Raw genomic sequence first — 22,256 nt, 5'->3', positions numbered from 1 at the left:
GGACACACAGGTATCTATTCTCTGCAGATAATGCAATGCTCTTTTCATTATCCGTCACTGTAATTCAGAGATCACTGGCTCAATTCTCAGAGGTCTGCTTTCTTGAGTGTTCCAGTTAAGTTTTATTCCAGAACTAAGGTAATTTTGTTGGCTCAAGAAGGCTCTGTTGGTCAGTGGATGGAGTTAAGTTAAACTTCTTGAGCCAAATCCTTTCTGACGCAACTACTTTGTAATAAAGTATTCAGTCTCTGCTACCTATTCTCAGCCATATTATATGGACTAAAGTACTTGGTAGGTGGGCAGGGAGAAAGAAGACTGATGATATTTCCTGTCTGGAATATGTTCAAAATTATTTCCTTCCCCCCCCCCCAAGTGAGAAATGCCATACACCATCCCATCCTCTTGCCCATCTTGCTTCAGAATAATCACTGCAGAATGTGCAAGACCAACTAGCAGCTGGTTGTAGTGGTTAGAGCAGGAGACTAAGCACCAGAGCCTCTGCTAGTGTAAATTGGTCTGGTTCCATGGAATCAGTACCTGGAGTTCTATTACTGCCTCTGCCATGAATTTACTATTTGACCACAGCTAAATCAATCTCTCAGAGCCCAAGTTTCTCCTTCTATAAAATGGGGGCAGTAATGCTTACCTAGCTCACCAAGGTATTTTGAGGCTCAACAGTATTTGTGAAGCGTTTTGACATCAAATGAAGTGTGCTATGAAAATGTTAATGATTATTTAGTGACTGAAGGCCAAACCCTTTTTGAAAAGACAGTCGACATTTCACTTTACACAATATAAATGTGTCAGAAATTTAATTAAACTCTATGCATAACATTTACCGTGACATATCATGTGTCGGACAACGGAGGCAGCTTGAAATGATGGCTCTGTATGTTCCCGTTGCCCAGCCAGTCTCACTAGGCGCTTTATCAGGGGTCCATTCATCCATTCTAGCAAGTGTAATGTGGCACCTTCTGGGAGACAGGAAGCAACAAAAAGGCTACATAAAGACATGCAAGTAAGCTGTAAAAAAAAAACAACAAAAAAAATAAAACCCAGGGCTTTAGAAATGCATCATCCAGAAGGCCAAAAGCCAGACTGTCTGTCTAAACAGGACAGCCCAACGCCCTTTGCACAGCTGGAGGACCAGAATGAATGCATGCAGTACTTTTGAAAAGCATCTTCTGGGACCTAGTACCCACATCCTCAGGCTGTGAATTCAGTGAAAATTTGGCCTATAGAAAGGCTGATAATTTTCATAATGTGATTCGTCTGTTCAGCACACATACTATTTTATGTGAAACAAAGCCATTTGGCATGGTTGTCTCAACCTGCCCAGTCAACACTGGATAAGTGTCCACCTCACAAAACTAACCGCCACCAATCACCAGCCTTGCTGGTAGTCACAGCTGGGAGGCAAAAACACTGAATGGTCATGAGACTGAAATACCCTCCCAACCCAAAGGTGCTCATTCCGGGTCATGGTTGTGGCCTTTTGAGGGCAGTGTGGGAAAGCATGTACTGCTCCTCTCGCACCCACCGCTGCCCTCCTGAGGGTAAAGGGAGGGTTTTCATCTCCAGGACAGTCCGTCTGGAACCTCTAACCAATACAAAAGCCACATGCAAAAATTAAAAAAACAAAAGCAAAGTCGCTTTGCTTTTTAGCTGTTTCTGCTTTCTAAATTGGTCTTTGGTGCTATAAAATTAATTATCTGAAATAAATGGAAATATACGTCAGGGTCACAACCAGTGGAATCAGTGTCATTACAATTAAACAGATAAGCCAGCTACACGAGCAATATTAGACAAAGTGAATTTTGAACAGAGCAGTTTTTAAAAGCTGAAACAGTTCAAAAGACAAGAATTCAAACAGTAGGGCCTATTTCTCCCACAAGTGGGATCAGTATACACTCACTGAAGTTAATAGCAAAACTATCCCATTGACTTTATTGGGAGCAAAAATGGCTCCCTCTGTGTGTGTGCACTCGCACATCTCTGTTTAGCAACAATGAGAGATGAGTGTACCCTGTGAGATCATGCTGCTTGCTATGGGATTGCTCCCTTACCATGCTTTGCCAGCTCAGCAAGAGAACATGTCACGTAATTAAGAGATTCTTCTTGAATTTCGGTAGACAGGATAGCCTGGAGGAGTCCTTCCACACATGGACTTTCAATGATTCTCTATGAGGAGAAAGAGATGATATTTAGCTCTTTTATAGTGCTTTGTAACTTCCAAGGACTTCACAAACATGAACTAATTCACAGAATGCTGAGGACAAAATGGGTCAATACTAACCATTGCTACCTGCTTACCCATAATAGACAAGATGCATTGTGCTGGTGGGAGAGAGGTCAAGCTTGACGCTCATCTTGGATTTTCTGGGACCATGCTGATTTCAACAGAGCTGTCACACAAGCTCTGTCTATGGGATGGTCACAGGACCTCAGATCACTTATAAAGCCAAAAAAACTTCATGTTGTGAGTCATTGTGTCAGGATGTGTTTTATTGCAAGGTCATTGTGTGCTGATGTTTTGATGTGGACCAAAAAGTCACCACTGGATAAGTGTCCACCTCAATTCAATATATTGAATCACCATATGCCATGCAACACAGAAGCTTATTATTTTTCTTGTAATTACCTCCACATTTTTGACAACTTTCTGGCATTCAAATGCTCAGATCTATACAAGATATTTTAGGTGTGGTCTTACCAGAGCCAAACAGCAAGGGAATGTTACTTCTCTGGAGTGTGACATGATGGTTCTCCATATGCAGCCAAACCTTGCAATGTCATATCGCATTGTGAATTGCTTAAACATATTTTTATGCATCTATTTCCTTTAAGGTGCAGTGTGGGAAAAATAGCTTTTAAAAAAATTAACACATTTATCCAGCGAGCCATAACTACCTCCAGGGTGTCAGCCATAACTACCTCCAGGGTGTCATGGCCCTTGGGGCTTAGGAGGATTTAGGACACCCTGTTGCAGAGAACTGTGTGTATCCAAGGGAAAACAATTAGTAAATGTGCCACAGGATGCTAATGCTATTGTGATGTTTTAGGCCATTAGGACTAGACTTCAGTGCATACACAGTAACACTAGCATCCTATGAAACTTTTTAAGTTCTTCCTTGGATACAAGTTCTTCTAAACCCAAGAACCATGAAACCCACTCTCTGCCATAATTTTCTCACTGGAAGAAAAACCCATTGGCATGGCTAGGCCACAAGGACAGGTTCAGACCTCTGGAAGAGGTTTGAGGAACCATCATTCCAACCTTCAGATCCTGGTCAGATCTGGTGGATCCTACAGGGTGGAGCTCCTGATGTGCAAATGGGCAGGAGTTCCTTCTTTCAGCAGTGTGAAGGTAACAAGAGAATAGTTGGATTCCTCGCTTTACCTAAAACAATGATAGCGGGGAGAGTTGTGATGGCTTGGTATCTGTCTGTAATAACGTGTGACCTCCAATTGACAGCATAACCATCGTGAAATATGTGACCTACATTTTGAGCATGTCAGTGTAGTTTTCCCAGTTTGGACTTTGGTAAGTGCCTAACTGGAGCTTTACAGCATATGAATTAGTCACACAATAGAGAACACAGAAATCTTAACTAAGGGCAGGATCTGCTTCAGCTTCCCTCTCTCCCATCATGGACCACTGCCAGACAACAGAAGGACTGCAGGAGAGGCCTACCCAGCTGACACACTGGCTGGCCTAGGACTCACAAATAGCTGCGAGCACAGACTCAGGGGAGAGCAGGTATGGGCTTTTTGTTATTTTTCAGTAAGATCTGTAACTCCTGTGTGCTTCAAGGATAAAAAGTAACTGTGATTTTAGGAACTCCCCTGCAAAGCCTGTGTTCCTTACTCTGCCCTGTAGTTCCTGGGAAGTTAAACTATAAACTGTGGTGCACTTGGCAAGGTAGAACTATAGGGGACATGAGTAAGTGACTGGGGAAGTCTCACCACTGGTTTCAGCACCTAGAGCGGTTGGACTGTGCAGTCCCACCTCCCAAGGAAAGGTGACAGCGAGTCTACGTTGTGGAGTGTACCTTAGCAACCTAGACCTAGCAACAGTGTCTGGACTGTGCCCAAACCCTGCTGGCTTGGTAGCTGATGGGATCCAAAGGTTGGTTCCATTCCAGACTGGTGACCATGCACTAAAAAGGGATTCAGCCAGGTCTGTAACAAGAGTTATCACCTAATCAGGAACTCATAAAAAGGGCAGGCACCCTTTCAGGCAGAAGGACAACTCTTCTGCAGAGTGCAGGAAAAGGCTTTCCAGGGGGAGCTTTCTACAGCTCAGTCAGGAAAAAGGGTTATTCCTAGGCAAAGCAAATGTATATTTAGTCTTTGAACATAAGTTTTTGTATAAATTGTTTCCTGGTTGCCCATAGGGTGAGGGGGACCAGGTTAATCAAAACTGCTGCTTTTCAAGTTCAGCCATAATACATAAAGGGGGCTTTTTTTTGTTTGTTTTTGTGACAAAGACCTTTAACTGGTTTGGGGGCAATTCCTCGGGGTGGACAATGGGGCCTTGACACACTACTGTTAAGGTCAATGGGGTTACACGTGCATTGGGGCAGAAGACTAACACTTCAGTCTACATGGCAGACATTTGTTTAAGGTGAACTGCAAAGCTTTTATAAAATTAAATGTGCCCTCTATTCATCAGATAACAAATGCTTTGACTCAAAATTATATAAACACATCTCTTTCTAATGTGCAACCTTTGAAAATGAGGATCATCCTTTACTCTTCCTCCAGGGCTTCAGTTCAGGGGCATATATTTGTCTTATATATTTGGCATATATGGGTGATAGCACAACTACCAAGAACAGCTGTGGTTTTGATGATTTGTAACTTCAGTGCTTGTTGCACACACTATGATCTACTAGACTCTAGTCTGGCAGAGTTCATCATACGGAAACTGATTTTCATAATGTGCGGTTGGGGGAAATTCCCTTTTCGGCCCTAACTTGTGATCAGTTTTCTGCCTTGAACCATGAGGCTTGTGAAACCTTATAATTTTTGCCAGATACTGTATCTGAAGAGGCTGTTATTAGACATTCAGATTTCTAATCTGTTTTAATCTTGCTAAGATATTTGTCCCAATGTTCAGCAACAGTGAGTTCCATAGGTTTGTATCAAAGTCTTTCTTTCACATGTATCTTCCAATTTAAAAGAGTGCTCTCTCATGATATGGAAGACAGGAAAGAGGAATGCAAGACTAGTTTTCTCTATGTATAATAAAATACATTTTTATTTTATTTTATATTGCAGAGTTTGTCTCATAAGATGTATCCCATGCTCTACTCTATAAAGTTAAATGAAGAATGAAAGCAGCGGAAAGGAGAAGTTAAGATGAAGGAAAGGAAGGTTTCCAGGTTTGAAGTGAGATGAGGCAGTGAGGCAGGAAAATGTGCCCAAAGTTGAGAGCTGCAGAGAAGAAGGCTCTTGCACCAGAACTGATCAGATTATGTGCACAGACAGAAAGAAAGCTAGTGCAGCACAACTGGAGGAAGGAGGACGGGCAGAAAGAGTAAAGCAGGGACAGAGAGCTCTTTCAAAAATGAGAAAAAAATTGAACTGGATCAAATGCGAAGCCAGTGGAGTTGTTTGAGGATGTGTCCAATGTGATTGTATTTCCTTGTAAAAGTAGGAAGGTGGCCAGAGAGAACTGAGTCTCAATAGTAAAGGGGTGAGAAAATGAATGCATGGATGAGGATTTCATCAGAGCTGGAGATGCATCAGCCAATGCAGATGGTTATAGGCAACTTGGCGGTTATAAGTAACACATTACTTTATATACCTCTTCTTTTCATTTGAATAGTCAGTGCTAGTCTCTTTTTAATCTCAGGCTTTTAAATCTCTCCTCAGATGGATGCCAACACCCCAAACCTGTGCTTCTAATCTTCAGTGGCTCGTCTCTTTAGCTATCAAGAAACAGCCTGGCTTACGAGTATGAAGCCGTGGAATTTGAAGGGGCATGTGGGATTTGCTATATGTTAATTTATACGGCGTAATTAGAAGACTGATTGGAATGTGGTGCTATAGGCTCTTCCAATCAGAAGAGTACAAATTACACTTACCTACTTGAAAGTAATAGATACAGAGTAACTCCAAAATTATATGTATTGAAGCATCCTTCATCTCATGGGAAGGGATGAGTGGTGTTAGAAGAGTGGTGCAAAAGCTTTGCAAAGCACTGAAGGTCCCAGGAAGAGAGCATGACATCCTGTGCTAGCTTTGTTTCTGAATTTCCTCAATCATTGGCCTAGGAGAACTACAAAGTCTGGCTTTGTGTAGGCTTTTCGGCCAGGAAGGAGGATTTAGGAAAGTTTCTGGAAGGAAAAAAGCAGGAGTTTGGGAAGGGGTTGAGGGGTGCAAGGCGCCATAGGTGCTAGAACTAGTGGTGCTGCGGGGGCGGCAGCACCCGCTGGCTTGAAGTGGATGGCATTATATACAGGGTTTACAGTTTGGTTCAATAGCTCTCAGTACCCCCGCTATACAAATTGTTCCAGCACCCTGCAAGGCTCTGTTTTCTTTTCTATAGGGTTTGTGTACTTTTTTGGCCTGGCAGCAAGGCAGTGGATGAATGGAATGCTGGGATTATATTATCCAAACATGGGGAAATCAGATAAATGTTGGACCCGACAAATATTTAGCCACAGACATCCACTGTAAAAAGGAAGGATTGTTTTGTGGTTAATCCACTGGACTAGGATTTGGAAGATGAGGATTCAATTCTCACTCAGCCTCAGACCTTCTGGGTGACTTTGGCAAGTCACTCAATCTCTCTGTGTCTGAAACCTCCCTGCTATACATATCCCTAGACCGGTGATACTCAGACTGAGGCTCGTGAGCCGCAAGTGGCTCTTTAATGTGTCTCCTGAGACTCTTTGCAGTACATGATCTTGAAACACTGTGTGATTTAATTATTAAGCAATCAGGCTGGTTTTACTATGTTATTAACCAATTCAAGTTGACAAAACAGTACTTGGTCAGTTATTTTGCTGTGAGAATAATGTGTTTACATATATATTATTCTTACAGCAAAATGACTGACGTGTGTGTGTGTGTGTGTGTATATATCTTTTGGGTAATGTTGATCACTAATTTGGCTCCTAAATCACTGAGGTCTGAGTATCACTGCCGTAGATGAAAAATGTAGCTATTAAAACCGTGAGACACTATCACTGGCCTGTATGACAAGTTAAATGTTTCTTTTATTCCACAACATTTAATACTGTATAACAAAGGAAACAGAGATAAAAGACACGACTTTTAATGTAGAGCATCAGATCCTACCCACTTGTACACTCCTGGGAATGTTGCCTCTAACTTCGGTGGGAACAGGAGCAGGCCCAGAGTGTAAGACCTTTTTTGCCTATGATTTTAAAAGCCATTCTTTGGTGTGAGTAACTCTTATCTGATAATGCTAGAAGTGCAGCCTACCAGTGTGTAATTCTGCAAAGAAAAACTGCTACTCACCTGTACGTTTTTGCAAAAGCTCAAATTTTTGATGATACAGGCAGTGTGACCAACGATCCCTGGGACTGTTTGGTGAGTTAACAATAGCATCCCCAGGTTCTGCAGCACCTCTCCATGCATTAAAGCATCCTGCAAAGAGCAACAAGCTATTCAATCACTGCTGATAATAACAGTGCTAAAGCATGTGATGTGACTCCATTTTATGTCATGGGTAGGACTACCCCAGCTCAGCTTTCAACTGTTTTAAACTAGCTGTTTGGTAGCTGCAGTTTGGTGCTGTAGTTCTCAAATTGTGGTCCACTGACCATTCCCGTTACACAGAAAACATGCTGGTAGTCTGCGGAGAGTGGATGATCCAATGGTACTGGCTGATACTCCTCATTTCCAGCTGACAAATCCCATCAAATATTTAAAAATATTACTGTGCCAGCCAAGCAATAGCTGTAGTAACCAAAGGGAGACATGTGATTGTGAATGAGAAGGGCAGTGCTCTGGGTAATGGTGAACGGAAGAGGTAGGTCATTCAGCAATCTTTACATTAGATAGATATGGTCAACTTGATTTGTTTTAAACAGACTAATTTTTTTAATCAGTTTGTGATCAGGCACTTTTAAAAATCACATTCCTGAAATTCCTTTAAGACCACGCTTTTCAAAATGCTATGTTGGTTTCTCTGCTCTCCTATTGATATTTAAAGGCCTTTCAGAAAGCTTACCACTTGCTGAACTTCCAGGCTTCTCTAATGCCAGTGGAATCGGATCCTAGCTCCAAGTTTGGAACTGTTGGCCACCAAGTCTCCCTCGTATTAATATAAACTTATTGTTTTTCAGTAAGATGAACTGGGGGGTGGAGGGAGGACCTCTCACACTGACTTAATCGCCTTTGGCTCAGACCCATAGTTGCAAGCAATACCTAAGATCATATTGTAGCTAAAAGGTTCGCAAAGAAAACGTTTCTCTGTTCTTTCAGTCTGTTTGCTTTGGGGATTTGACCGTACTTTGTGTAGAGTCAGTAATGTACTTCTTTATTCATACTGTTTAGAAACTGAGGCTTGCTAGTAAGGATGTACTAAATCTTTAACCCTGCATACATACTGAGATGAAAGACATTACTCTGGAGTTTTGGAATGTCAGGCTCATTGAAGCAGCATCAAAGTTAGATGTCTTTAAAAATCAGTTTAAAATGCATTTTTCCTGATTTGTAGGTTGTTACAAAAAGGGTATTTTATTTTCACTTAATATTGGCTGACATCTTCAAATGCATCCATTCCAAACACAGTCACAAGGTGAAATGCTGAAGCAAAACATGAAAGAAGACAAATCCAAAGTACAGCATGATGGTTAAACTTGGGGAACAAAGTATGACTTAGCGAGCTCAGATGTCTAAATGTTAGGTTTCAGTTAGGGTGTGGTGTGTACAGATATATGCTCCTGAATTTCTCTTGCGATGTTTTTCTCTCCCTTCATAGACACAACTCACCTAATCTTACCTAGCTAGAATGTGCTCAATTAACTGTAAAGACCATTTTGGATACTATTTAAGTTTGACTCTCTCTCTTTTTTTCTTTTTTTTTTTTAACTTATGTAACTCCTATTGACTTCAGTAGAGCTACTCCCAACTTGCATCAGCAGGGGAGGCAGCTCGGGCCTTTTAATTGAGCGCAGACCAAAAACAAACTCTTACAGTACATGATGGCTCCACTGCCAATCTTTCTCATACATGTAGGATATACATTTGATCACTATCCCATCTGTTGGCAGGTGTTAGAACACTAAATTCTGATGGGCCTGCAGGATTTTGCAATTATATGTGTGAGATCCAGATTTCATTCCAAGTTCATTATTGTGATCCCCTGTTCAGTGAGGGAGAGCCACAGAGGCAGCATTCTCAGTAGAAGATGGGTAAACAGATTCAGATGAGTACTGGCCAAACTTCTTCCCCAGACTCAAACAGCTGGAACTGAAAAAAGATCCTAATCCACACTGGTCAGGGAAACCATTCTGGCAGCAACTGTTTTTATCATTTTAATACCTGGCCTTTGTAAAGCACTCTGAGATCCTCTAGTGAAATATGCTAGCGAGGATAAATATTATTCCCATTTTACAGATGGTGAAACTGAGATGCAGAGAAGCAAAGTTACTTTGTGTCCTAGAACAAGTTAGTCAGTGGCAGAACCGTGACTAGAACCCATGTTTTCTGAGCCCTGATCCCTTGCTCTAACAAGCATGGCTTCACTTCGTGCTGAAAAGGCCCTTTATTATAACACCCAACCTCTTTCTTAGGGCTTTGGGATTGGATTGCCCTTGATGGAACTGAACAGAATTCTCTTTGCAGTGGGGAAGCTAATACAGTGTTATGTTGAATGCTCACCGTGAGTCAATGCAATGGCCAAGCTGGTGAATCACAGAGAGGCTTTCTGTTAAGGAATGAAGGCTCCATGAAACATTCCATCTGATTAAATCCACGGTAACTAAAGGGCAGATGAATTTTACCCTATTGTATATTGGCTGGTATTTATAATGACTCAAGCATTACTTCATTTACTTGTAAATGTTAGCTTTGTTCTGTGGTTTGTTTTCCTACTGCTGTTCCCAGGGAACAGTCCCTCTAATTCACTCAGAATTCAGACCAGGCCAGAGCAGGACACCTTGAAAAGAGCTGAAAAATAGGCTAGAAAGGGTGGGGGGGGGGGGAGGGAAACAAGGGACAATGGATAAGAACCTTGTCTAGATACTCAGAGTTGAATCTCACAATGCAGCAACATTTAACAGTCAGTGACAGTGATGTTTGCTCACTAAAATAAATTTCAAAATGCAAACACTTCTCACCAGAGAATATACCCTTGAGATGACATTTCACTTCCAAGTGTCCTATTGCAGACCCACATATTACCCTTCCCCGGCTAGATGGTTTGACTGTTTCATTGTCGATGTAATCATTTTGAACCTCTGGTCATGTTGGATACTCCAGCTGTGCACAGACAGGATGTGCCTTTCAGGTGACTGGGGGTTTGATTGAAATACTTGACACACACACACATTTTAGAAGCCATGAAGGGGATAGGTTGTATGCATAGCTTGCAGGGGGGAGGGAGGGAGAAGGTTGAACTGCAAGAGGTACTTTCTTGGAAAATGAACAGCTTTATTATTGAGGTAATATTCTGACCTGATTCCTCACATTGAGTAACACTTTAGTAACCCCATTGACTTCACTGATTTAAGTTGTAAATTCTTTGGGGCAGGGACTGACTTTTCATTCTGTGCATACAGGGTCTCGCACAATGGGGCCCAGATCCATGACTGGGACCCCTAGTGCAAATGCAATTCAAATAAATAATATGCATAATGTCTTTGAAAGGCATCATGCCTCCAGGCACTTCTGCTTGGGCAGTGCACCTCCTCTCCTTTCCCAGCACACTACTGAGTTGTAGGAGGCATAATTTTAACTGTTCAAGATCAATTGATATACAAAGTACCAGGTCTGCAGTTCCCAGTGGGAGTTTCAAGCCAGCATGAATTTCTTTCAGTAATCAGCCACTAAAAGCCCCCGAAACAAGCCTTGGGTAGTCAGATTATTTTGTCACTACTGTAAAAAGCTACATCATATGATAGGCTTTCACTTTTTTTCTTGACATCCTTAAATGCTAACTGATTTAAGAGGTTGTTAGCTGAAAAATCCTATTTTAAAATTTCCTTACTCAAATTACTAGCGATACAGTCAGCTATTGTAATGGAAATTATTGTAGAGATGTTGTTTTTCACTATCTTATACTTTGTTTACTTTTGCATTTCTTTCTACATGGACAAAGAAAATACCATGGTCAGCGTTTTGTTTTGCTTGTTTTTATAATCTACTTCTAATCAGTTTTGCTTTCAGATTCTCAGGCATTAGCAATAACATTTCACTGTTTGCGGTACTGTTTACCTTGAACAAAATAGCCAAATCCTAACTAATGGTTTGTCCACAAAGGGACAATTAAAGCATCTTAAACCCCAGTGTGGATGCTCTCATTCAGAAGTAAAGTGGCCCTGTTTGCTTTAGCTTAGTGCTTCTTCAAAAGAGATTAATTCATTTGAACTTTCCTGAGTGTCCCTGTGTAGACAAGCCCGAACAAAATTACTATGCCAAGCCCTGAAGATAAGAAGTAGCTTTCTTTCTCTGACCTGATGGTCTCTGTCTCTCAGCATATTATTCTTGTGTCCTGCCATTCATCCTCCCTCCTGAAAAACCCCTTAGCCCGAAGTCACTAGCCCTGCAATGCTTGGAGTGTAGTGGTCAGTAGAGCGTGGGCTGGTGTGGGTGACCTTCTGCTTATACAGCTGCTCTTCAACACAGAGGACTAAACTCAATGTCCGCTTGGTCCCTTTAAACCCACACAATCCCGATATTAAATAACTGTCCAGTTGCAGTTGCGGTAGCTAACCCTTGATCCCTTTGGGAAGGCCCTTTCTGCTTTTCTATGGAGATTTGCAAATTGAGTATTTATATCAGTAATTCATTATATGCAACATTAACATTGTTGCCATAGCATTACTTAGTTAGGAGTATTAAAGGTTTTATCCCAGACAGCGGTAAGAACCCCCGCTATTCAGCAACCATCATCCTTACCTGGTTGGCCGGGTGTTGGGATAATATCCAGAGGAGTGCAATAGAAGCTTGTTGAACATCTGAATTGCTAGATGCAAGGAGAGAGAGCAGCTTGGGAAGGATGTCCATTACGATGTCAGCCTGAATGTTCACTGTTTGGAAGAATGACAAAGCCGCTCAATGGGGGGTAAAATGTTGTTAGAAGGTGTATGGCACAATTATGGTGCTGTCTTCATGAATGTTAGACTGACTTATGGCTGAATGGTGATATATATATCCCTGTCCAGGCAGGGCCAAATTGTGTTTTACCACGTTATAAAAATCATGCTTTATCTATTCTGTTTCCCTCTACCAACACTGTGTCTGGAGGAGTAGTATGGACCCAGATTTGAATATAGCTTTGAAAGCACTTTGGCCTTGTTTGTATTGGTCAACCAAACCATGTTTGAAATTAGTTTAGCTGGAATGAGTTAAAGTTCATGAGGACTGTGTGTAGGGTGTATGTATGGCGAGACAGAGCCTATCTAAACAATTTTTCCATTGCTTTAGCGCTGCTTGCCACTGCTGGAATGGTACAAAGGGATGGAATGAGACAAGGTTTTGATTCTTTGGAAGAACACTTCCCGTTTTGTAATTTTAAATCAATAAATAAACCATCTGTTTGAAGATGCTTGTCAAGGACAGGCCTAGTTTCTGTCCCAAAGCATCCAAAATGATATTTCTTTTCCTCCTTTGAAAGGAAGCCAAGAAACTGCTCCAATTTGGTCTTCAGTCTTGTAAAATAACTGAAGAACATCTCTTCCCAAGAGAGAAAATTTGGGAGATGTGGTCAAGTGACTTTAGACAAATTGACAGAGAAGGGAAAGGGCTCATTTGTCATACCACAAACACACACACAACTTGGCAGTCCTGGAGTAACAAACTTGAAGGCAGGCTGGGAGCCATGGGAGCAAAATGAGTGGATCAGAGAGGAGAGCACTTACAATTAGTTCCCTACCGACTGAACTAAATTGCACAGTACTAAATAAGAAGTACTAGTGAAGTACTTGCTTTAGATTTACAGTTCAGAGGAGATACAGAAGAAACTGCTCATGAGAATTGCCCTAAAATATTTGTAAAACCAAACTAAAATGACACCTGTTTATGATTTAAAAATCTAACGTGGCAGAATGAAGAAGAGAAGACCCTGAATACATTTCAAAGATCTAGGGCATCACTGGTGCAGGAACAGTAATCGCACTAGGGATGTTTGAGTGAGGGATGGGAATAGGTGGCATTTCAAAAAGGAGGAGGATGAAAACAATTGTGATCTACTAGATACATGTACAACTGGTCTTATACCTCTGCACTATCACAGACCAATGCTTATTTTTAGACAGCTAGTTACAGTGATCAACTGTTGCAGAGAAATTTATAATTAAAAAGTACACTTACATAATGGAAATCACTTCATAAACTATATACAGTGTAACGGCCATCATAGACAGTGGGGTGGGAATAGGTATTGTTTCATATTCTCTGTGTATATATAAAGCCTGCTGCAGTTTCCACGATATGCATCTGAGGAAGTGAGCTGTAGCTCACGAAAGCTTATGCTCTAATAAATTGGTTAGTCTCTAAGGTGCCACAAGTCCTCCTTTTCTTCATAGAAATACAGCCGCTTTCCTGTCATAGATTCCCAACTATTTCTTTAGGGAAAGATTAGTGGAAATTGTCACTGCATCCTTCATTGGCCAACTCTCTTGTGGCTTGTTCTGCCACAAAAACAGAAAGCAATGTGCAAATGTTACAGGGTTTGGAAGTAAAACTCCTGATAACCCTGGTAGGGATAGTTCTGTTCTGTTTAGGTTCTTGTACTTCACTCATCATCACTGGTATCTGTTTTGTACTAGTACTTTTCTGGCACTGTGGGTATTCTCCAGACAGCCAGCAGATGGAGTCAGAGCCTCTACTGAAGCCATAAAGGACAGTTACACTTTTGGACTAGTGCAAGCAGTGCAAAAGGCTCATGAGCTCTTAGTATGTTCATTCCATATGTGAAGAAGCCCATCTAGACTTTCTAGACACAGGCTTGCTCTAGAGGACACTGCTGCACAGCAGGGTGTGAGGCTTCCCTTCCTCTTCTTCCAGCCCAAATGTGTATTTTAAAAACATATATCGTACCTGTAAATAGGGCTTGAATGGCAAATATGTAGGGCTAAATTATGCTTCATGAAAGGCAAAGCCGTGCTCAGGAGGAGGTGGCAGTGGCACACTACCTAAGCTGCAATCTCAAGAGACATTCTAAGAACATAAGAGCGGCCATACTGGGTCAGACCAAAGGTCCATCTAGCCCAGTATTCTGTTTTCCGACAGCGGCAAATGCCAGGTGCCCCAGAGGGAATAGAACAGGTAATCATCAAGTGATCCATCCCCTGTTGCCCATTCCCAGCTTCTGGCAAACAGAGGTTAGGAACACCATCCCTGCCCATCCTGGCTAATAGCCGCTGATTGATCTATCCTCCATCCACTTATCCAGTTCTTTTTTGAACCCTGTTATAGTCACAACATCCTCTGGCAAAGAGTTCCACAGGTTGACTGTGCATTTTGTGAAGAAATACTTCCTTTTGTATGTTTTAAACTTTCTGCCTATTAATTTCATTTGGTGACCCCTAGTTCTTGTGTTAGGAGAAAAAATAAATAACGCTTCCTTATTTACTTTCTCCACACCAGTCATGATTTTATAGGCCTCTATCATATCCCCCCTTAGTTGTCTTTTTTCCAAGCTGAAAGGTCCCAGTCTTATTAATCTTTCCTCATAAGCAAGCTGATCTATACCCCTAATCATTTTTGTTGCCCTTTTCTGAACCTTTTCCAATTCCAGTATATCTTTTTGGAGATGGGATGACCACATCTGCATGAAGTATTCAAAATGTGGGAGTACCATGGATTTATAGCGGCAATATGATATTCTCTGTCTTATCTTTCCCTTACTGAATGATTCCCAACCTTCCATTTCCTTTTTTGACTGCCGCTGCACAGTGAGTGGATGTTTTCAGAGAACTATCCACAGTGACTCCAACATCTCTTTCTTGAGTGGTAACAGCTAATTTAGACTGCATCTTTTATATGTATAGTTGGGATTGTTTTCCAGTGTGCATTTGTAGCGAGGCGGTGTGGTTCCCCGCCACCCCAGAGAGGGACGAGCCCCTCTGGACACCAGAGTGGGCAGGGCAAGAAAGCTCTGAGCCTGCCCCCCACAGAGGGTCAGGCACAGGACAGCAAGTAGAAAAGGAGGGGGGCGAGAGCTCACTTGGAGAGCAGACGCCTCCCGGCTACCTACAGCGGACCCGAGGACTGGCCTGACATGCTGACGCTGAGCAGAGCCCAGAGGAGCTGCCCAGCCTGCCCCTCACCAGTTACCCAGAGCAGCCCATGGTGTTTGTCCCCGCAGAGGACACCATCTGGACCCAGGTACCTCTAGAGGGGGAGTTCAGAAGTAGCCCAGGGACAGCTGACCCTAGTCTGGCTGCAGCACGGTCAGAGCCTATGTCAGTGAGTTGTGGTCAGGATCCCCACGGACTCAGCAGAAGGCCTTCTGCCGCCGATAGGGCCCCGGCCTGGGACGCGGTGGAGTTGGTGGGCCTGCGTCCCCCCTGCCACCCAGCTTTTGGGTGGCAGTCTCCCCCTCTCCCAGGCCCCTATGAGCCGAGGGCCTAGGCTGGTTGTTTACCTCCCTTTGTTCAGCCTCTGCCTGAGGGCCTAAGCCATTGACTCTCTGTTGCCCCACCCTGACCCCGGGCCTGAGCCTGCTAATTGTATAAACTGTTGCTCAGTCCCTGCCTGAGGACCTGAGCCCTTGACTCTCTATTTCCCGCCAACCAGGGGCCAGGTGAGAATAACTGTCTGTGTTTGCCTTTGTTGCTGCTGCGGTGAGAGACTCCCATGGCCTGGCTAGTCTCCTGTCAGCAACGGGAAGGAAGTAGCAAGGCGGAGTGGTTCCCCAGCATCCCGGAGAGGGACGAGCTCCAGCCAAACCCCTCTACAGCATTACTTTGCATTTATCAACATTGAATTTCATCTGCCATTTGGTTGCTCAGTCACTCAGTTTTATGAGATCCCTTTGTAACTCTTCGTAGTCTGCTTTGGACTTAACTATCTTGAGTAGTTTTGTATCATCTGCACATTTTTCCACCTCACTGTTTATCCCTTTTTCCAGATCATTTATGACTATGTTGAATAGGACTGTACAGAGCCCTGGGGGACACCACTATTGACCTCTCTCCATTCTGAAAACTGACCATTTATTCCTACCATTTGTTTCCTATCTTTTAACCGGTTACTGATCCATAAGAGGACCTTCCCTTTTATTCCATGACAACTTATTTTGCTTAAGAGTCTTTGGTGAGGGACCTTGTCAAAGGCTTTCTAAAAATCTAAGTACACCATATCCACTGGATCCCTCTTGTCCACATGCTTGTTGTCCCCCTCAAAGAATTCAAGTAGATTGGTGACGCATGATTTCCCTTTACAAAAACCAGGTTCATTCTTCCCCCCCAAAATCATGTTCATCTATGTGTCTGACAATTCTGTTCTTTACTATAGTTTCAACCAGTTTGCCCGGTCTCAGGGGACTGCAATCACAAGGTGTGATTGCAGCTCGGGTAGCATGGGAATCAGAGAAGTGAAGCCACAGCAAGATGTCCTTCAGCAAGTCCTAGCCCCACAAGTAATTACTCAGGGTTCCAGGTAGGCTTGTACAGCCTTGGCCAAAGCATGTACTGCCTTGGCTACACTGCTCTGGGACCCAGGTATGTGTACTCCAGTCTATGCGTGCCCTTATTCAGACTCAATGCTTTGTGTGTGCTGGTAGGAGCATAACTAGCAGTGGGACTTGCTACACTTGAAAAAGCTGAAGGTACTGATCTGTTGCTAGTTAAACAGGGATCTTTCTCTCTCTATCCACACCTTGGCCAGATATTTCATCTCCAGGCCTGTGAGCACTGAAGTCAGGGTTAGCTAGCACAACCCCACAAACTATAGGTTTCTCCTAGACAGGTGTGCTGGAGGGGAGGGGGCTCCCTTTGCCCTGTACTTCACCCAGTTAGGGCATCCATAACTGGGTTCCTAACAAGCAGGAATTTCCCCAACCCCAGAGGGAGGGAGGGAGGGAGAGGGAAAAAAAGAAAAGTGTTTTTCCCAAACACATTACTCACCACTTGTGGCCAAGTTCCTCAGACAAACACATGCCTGTCTTGAAACCTGGTTGTACCAATAAAAAGAAAAAAGTGAGCACTCCAGTAACTGATTCTGTTGGTTAAAATAAACCAATAAACACTGTCTACAAAGTGTTTATTCTGGGGTTTCTTTTCCAAAAACAGTTGCTGAAGGCCAGTACATACAGTTATGAATTAACACCAGCTTCATTTCCCACCACACAGACCTGTTGATCAGTACCCATTCATGTCGACCAGGTTAGCGTCACGTGGATTTCCACATGCTGCCCAGAATCTAACAGTACATTCTCAGTGTTGATCTATCTCAGGAATGTCAAATGAACTGAAAAGACGGGGTGATGGAACAATTTGTATAGTGCAGGTGCTGAGAACCATTGAAGCAAAGTGAAGGATTCAGAGTAACAGCCGTGTTACAAAGTGCAAACCCTTTATATGATGGAAACAACTTAAAGTCACAGGGTGTGGCAGCACCCCCCTCCCCCAGTCCCAGCACCTAGATATATAGATATGAATGCACAGGATTTATTCGCTTTGCTTTTTCTCTGTATTCCACTGAAATAAATCAATATTCTTCTGGTATAAGAAAGTAAGATGTTTCCAAGTAATCACCAGCGACATGAACATTGTGGTAGCTGGACTGGGATAGATGTCAAAGGTGAGATGGGATAAAAGGCAAAGCTGACTTAGAGCTATTGTCTTATGTCCCTTATATGCCTTCTGCTAATTTTCAGTGCCCTACCAATGTATTTTATAAATCCTGAGAATTGCCAGCCTAGAACCTTGAAACACTCTGGGAACCCAGAGTGGCAGAGGCTTGGATTCCTCTCACAGAAGTCCTAGTGCGTGTCCAGGAAGGAGTGCTGACTATGGTCTGTGACAGCCTGTAACTCTTATAATGAGCAAAACCAAATCTCTGAAGGTGAACACTCCTGAAGTTTGGGAACACCTGGCTCCAGATCTGAACTCTGCAGCTCAGGCCCGACTCTTTGTTTCCATCTTCAAAGCAAAGTGCTATCAATAATTGTAACTTTGCCGGAAATGTGATAAAATTCTCACATCTAGTAAAGTGCCTCAGTTGCATGCTATGGGATCTATAGTAGTAAAGTGCAGTTTCAAAGCCTCCCCTGCGTTTGCCTGGGGCTCCCTAATTACAATGTAAAGCAATCTAGTTGCATCATAGCTTCTTCACGCTGAGTGTAACATACAGAATTAAAGAAACCTCAGGAAAATGATCAGCAAATCTGCTGTACAATAACACACCTCCCTTCCATATCTTTTTCACTTTACCTTGTCCACAGATGAAGACAGGAGAGAAATGAGTGTCCGCAGAAGGAATCTGTCCCCAACTCGCAACATGGCTTCATGGTGCTGAGAGTTGGCTGCCACATTGCTTAGAGCAGCACAACTATAATACTGATGAGAACAGAGAAGGGGGTGGAGAGAAGATGTCACTGTGGCAGTGTTTGTTCAATACAGTGAAAATCAACAGGAGAAAGGCTTAGATTTTTATTTGACAAAAGTGTGTACTTTTCAACTTCAAGGTGTTTTACAAACATTGATTAAACCCCAAAACACCTTTCTGAGGTAGGTAGGTAGGTATTAATACTCACATCTAGCTGACTGGGGGAATGGAGAGAAACTGAGTCCGAGATTGTGATGTGCCCAAAGCCACAAAGGAAGTTGGTGGCAGTGCTGGGATAAGAATGCAAAAGCTCGTGGCTTCTAATTTCATGTGCAGGACACACGTCTCTTTGTTTTCAAGAAACAAAGTGTACAGAAAGTCAGAAAGTGAGCTTAATGTCCTTTGGGGCAGATATTGTGGAAAGCATTCATGAGACAAAAATTCCTCTGTCCATTCTATTACAGCTTACTCTAAGCGGGGCACTTTTTTTCTGGCCACACCCCTGGCGTCTGAGCCTAGTTAACAGCCCTAAGCAAGACCATAAAGGTACAAGATATAATCTAGATTTAATCAGGGAAGAAATATTTTGTCAGAACCCACAAATATAGTCTCATAATGGCCCCCCTTCTACTGGCAAATCTCAGCATTCGGGGTGTCAAAAAGGGTAGTTCAGGCACTTCCCAGTCCAGAATGACACACACACAAGTTCTGCTTGAGCTAGTGTGCTAAAATTAGCAAAGTGGTCATGGCAGCATGAGCAGCTGCTAGTTAGTTTGTTTCCTGCTAGACATGATGGAACGTATTTATATAGCATCCACCATACAAGACCCTCAACAGTCCTTACAAACAAAACTAGGAATAGAGCCGAAACCTCCTAACTCCCAGTTCTTTGCTTTAACATGTACGCTATGCTTCCTTGAAGAAATATTCATCTGAGACTAAAGACATTAGCAATTACTTATATGAGAAATTAGAGTTTGAGAGGCTAGCAGTACCTATGTTAAGTAGACATAAAGAACAGGGATGAAGAGCTTGGAAGAGGCATGTCTCGGAGCTTTGTTGCAACATATAAAAGTTTGCCTCACCCCCATATGAGACTGTATTTGGCAGGCATCTGGAAAATTCCAGGAATCATGCATTCTACATTCGATAGAACTGTTCATGGGGCGAGGCTATACCAGTCTGCACTCCTCTTTGAAGATACTCACTTGTTTTGTTTTATTAGCTTTGAATGATTGTGCTGACATGTCAAGAGAGATCAGTGGGATCACACCCAGGAGAAAAGCATTCCCCCTGCCAAAGGCATCAATGCCATTACTGAAGGCAGTCATCTTGCACTGACTGACTAGACAGGTACAGCCACATTCAGCAAAGCAAAAAATAACCATATTCAAGCCAAATGATGCAGTATGTTCTACTGCCCCAAAGTGAGTTTATCATAGAGACTCTCCCTGAAGGAATGGCAAAAATATTTTGTCTGTCACTAGTGTCCATGGACCAGATTAATCTCTCGTGTAATTTGTACAGCCTCTAAAGAGTTGTAGAAGGGATAAATGTGGCCCAAACTGTTTGTATAATGTAAAAAGGGAGGTGCAGAGAAATTCTCTCCCAGGAGAAATTAATGCATGTTGGCAGAGCAACCTGTTGTGGTTTTTCTTTTTCTTTCGCTTGTTTTGTTGGTTGTTTCCACTTCGTGATCAGGAAAAAAATCTTCTACCATAATGTTTGGGTCTTAAAAGGGCTCCATCTTGTCTTTCAAATACCTCCTTGAGCGTAAGGAAATTTAAGGGCAGTAATACTGCTGAGGGGGTTACAGAAGGGCAACCTCACCATATCCAACCTTTGATGCTCCAAAACAGATTCCTGACACGTGACATTGGGGAGATGGGGTATTAATGCTCAGACTGTATTTCCCAATAGCTGGGACCAATTATGTGATCAGAAGGTCTGAACTGACATTCCATGACTGGAAGACAGAAGCTTGTGGAAGGCACTGGCTTATATTATATTGACTGCCGCCCTTCTGTTCAAGCCTCCTGATGTTGAGAATACGTTGCCAAAGCAAAATGACTGGCAAATGAGTACAGCATCAGTTATGAGCAAAATCCCTTCAAGGAATACCATGGCTGGCCTCCCTTTCTCCAAGAGGGCTTCCATATGCTAGCAAATTAAACCAAGTGCTATCATTTGTCCTGCTACATTTTTATTTTTAGCACTGGTAGGAGCTAATTTGATAGAATTACTAGTAAGTGGATGAAGGATGCATGCCTTAGATGTAATATGTTTAGATTTTAGTAAGATATTGAAATAGCAACTCACACAATATTAATTCAAATTGGCTTGTGGACTGAAAACAATGTGCAGAATCTTAAACTCAAGTCCTTGTACACACCAGGAAATTGCACCATTGCTCAAAGTAGAATTCTGAAACTGTATTGAAAACAATGTTTTTGGAGCTATTTTACTACTTGAACTATTTTCGTTTCCTGTCCACGGAGACTTAGTATAGAAGAAAATTGTCTGTGATAGTTCCACTTCCTAGTGCAGGGATAGATAACAATAAACATTGGTCTGTCTAATTTAGGAAGGAGTAAGAGACACATTACTGAAATAAGCAGATGCCAAGGAGGACAAAAAATAATACAAATGGGCCCTGACAATGGGCCATACAAGTGTGGCTTGAATTTACCTTGGCCCCTCTCCTCCTACCCTACATCCTTTCCTACATCAAGCATAGATCAGTCAGAAGGGAGACTCTCTCCCAGTATGCACTACAGAGGATGGTATATAACCATTTGCAGATATTGGAAGGGTGTAATCACCAAGGCTTATTTAGTGAGATACAGGAAGGTATAATTTGGAGTAATGGGATAAAATAGAGAAAGGGAATAATTAAGATGCGTATCAGGAAAAACCTGTGAATCTGGATGTTTGTGGAAAGTAGTTGTAGAGGTCCCAACTCTTGGGATATCTAGAACAGCACTGGATGAAATACTAAAAAAAATATGTAAGAGACCAGGAGACAGACTGGATGATGTAACAGGTCCTATCCATCTTTAATGTCCATGATTCTGGTTGTTGGCTTTCTCCAGATTATTTTAATACAAAGCTCTCTTCATAGGTGTGCATAATCATGAGATGCTCATGTACATCACCCATTGTGTGCAGGCAGGGCAACCCCCCATTGTGGACTATGCACTCCACACACACAACCAACTTCAAGAATATTTTTAAAATTACACATCTAAAATATTGGAAAACTTTAAAAGGCAAAATAAAAATATGGAGGTACAAGTAAAGAGAGCCAGGCTTAACTGTAACTGGTCTGATGTATGTCCTCAAAGGTATAGCTAATACCTACAAAAAAAACTGACAACTGACAGGCAGCTGGTATTCTGATACCTTTGGTTATCTTACTGACCTGTATGGTCTCATTGTTTTCTTGTGCTCCCCCTGTCTGTTGTACCACCCTATTGTCTCTTGTGTTATACTTAGATGATAAACTAATTGAGTTTTTACACAGTGCCTAGCACAATGGAGCCCTGGTCCATGATTGG

The 22,256-nt window shown here is 42.4% G+C and overlaps 1 protein-coding gene across 1 annotated transcript in view; it reads right to left on the bottom strand.

The window, feature by feature from the left end:
- Positions 1-22,256, bottom strand: part of LOC140909046 (uncharacterized) — a 46,309-nt gene that overhangs the window by 2,923 nt on the left and 21,130 nt on the right. The window contains exons 7-12 of the mRNA XM_073337409.1: positions 18,585-18,710; positions 17,277-17,322; positions 12,103-12,233; positions 7,495-7,623; positions 2,067-2,181; positions 840-974 (exon numbers count right to left, since the gene is read on the bottom strand). Of these exons, the coding sequence (XP_073193510.1) occupies positions 840-974; positions 2,067-2,181; positions 7,495-7,623; positions 12,103-12,233; positions 17,277-17,322; positions 18,585-18,710 (682 nt within the window). The remainder of the gene's footprint in view (positions 1-839; positions 975-2,066; positions 2,182-7,494; positions 7,624-12,102; positions 12,234-17,276; positions 17,323-18,584; positions 18,711-22,256) is intronic.

This window comes from Lepidochelys kempii, chromosome 3 (assembly GCF_965140265.1).
Source record: "Lepidochelys kempii isolate rLepKem1 chromosome 3, rLepKem1.hap2, whole genome shotgun sequence".
Classification (NCBI taxonomy): domain Eukaryota; kingdom Metazoa; phylum Chordata; order Testudines; family Cheloniidae; genus Lepidochelys; species Lepidochelys kempii.
Note: the sequence above shows the minus strand (reverse complement) of the source record. Positions and strands in the feature narration are given on the sequence as shown.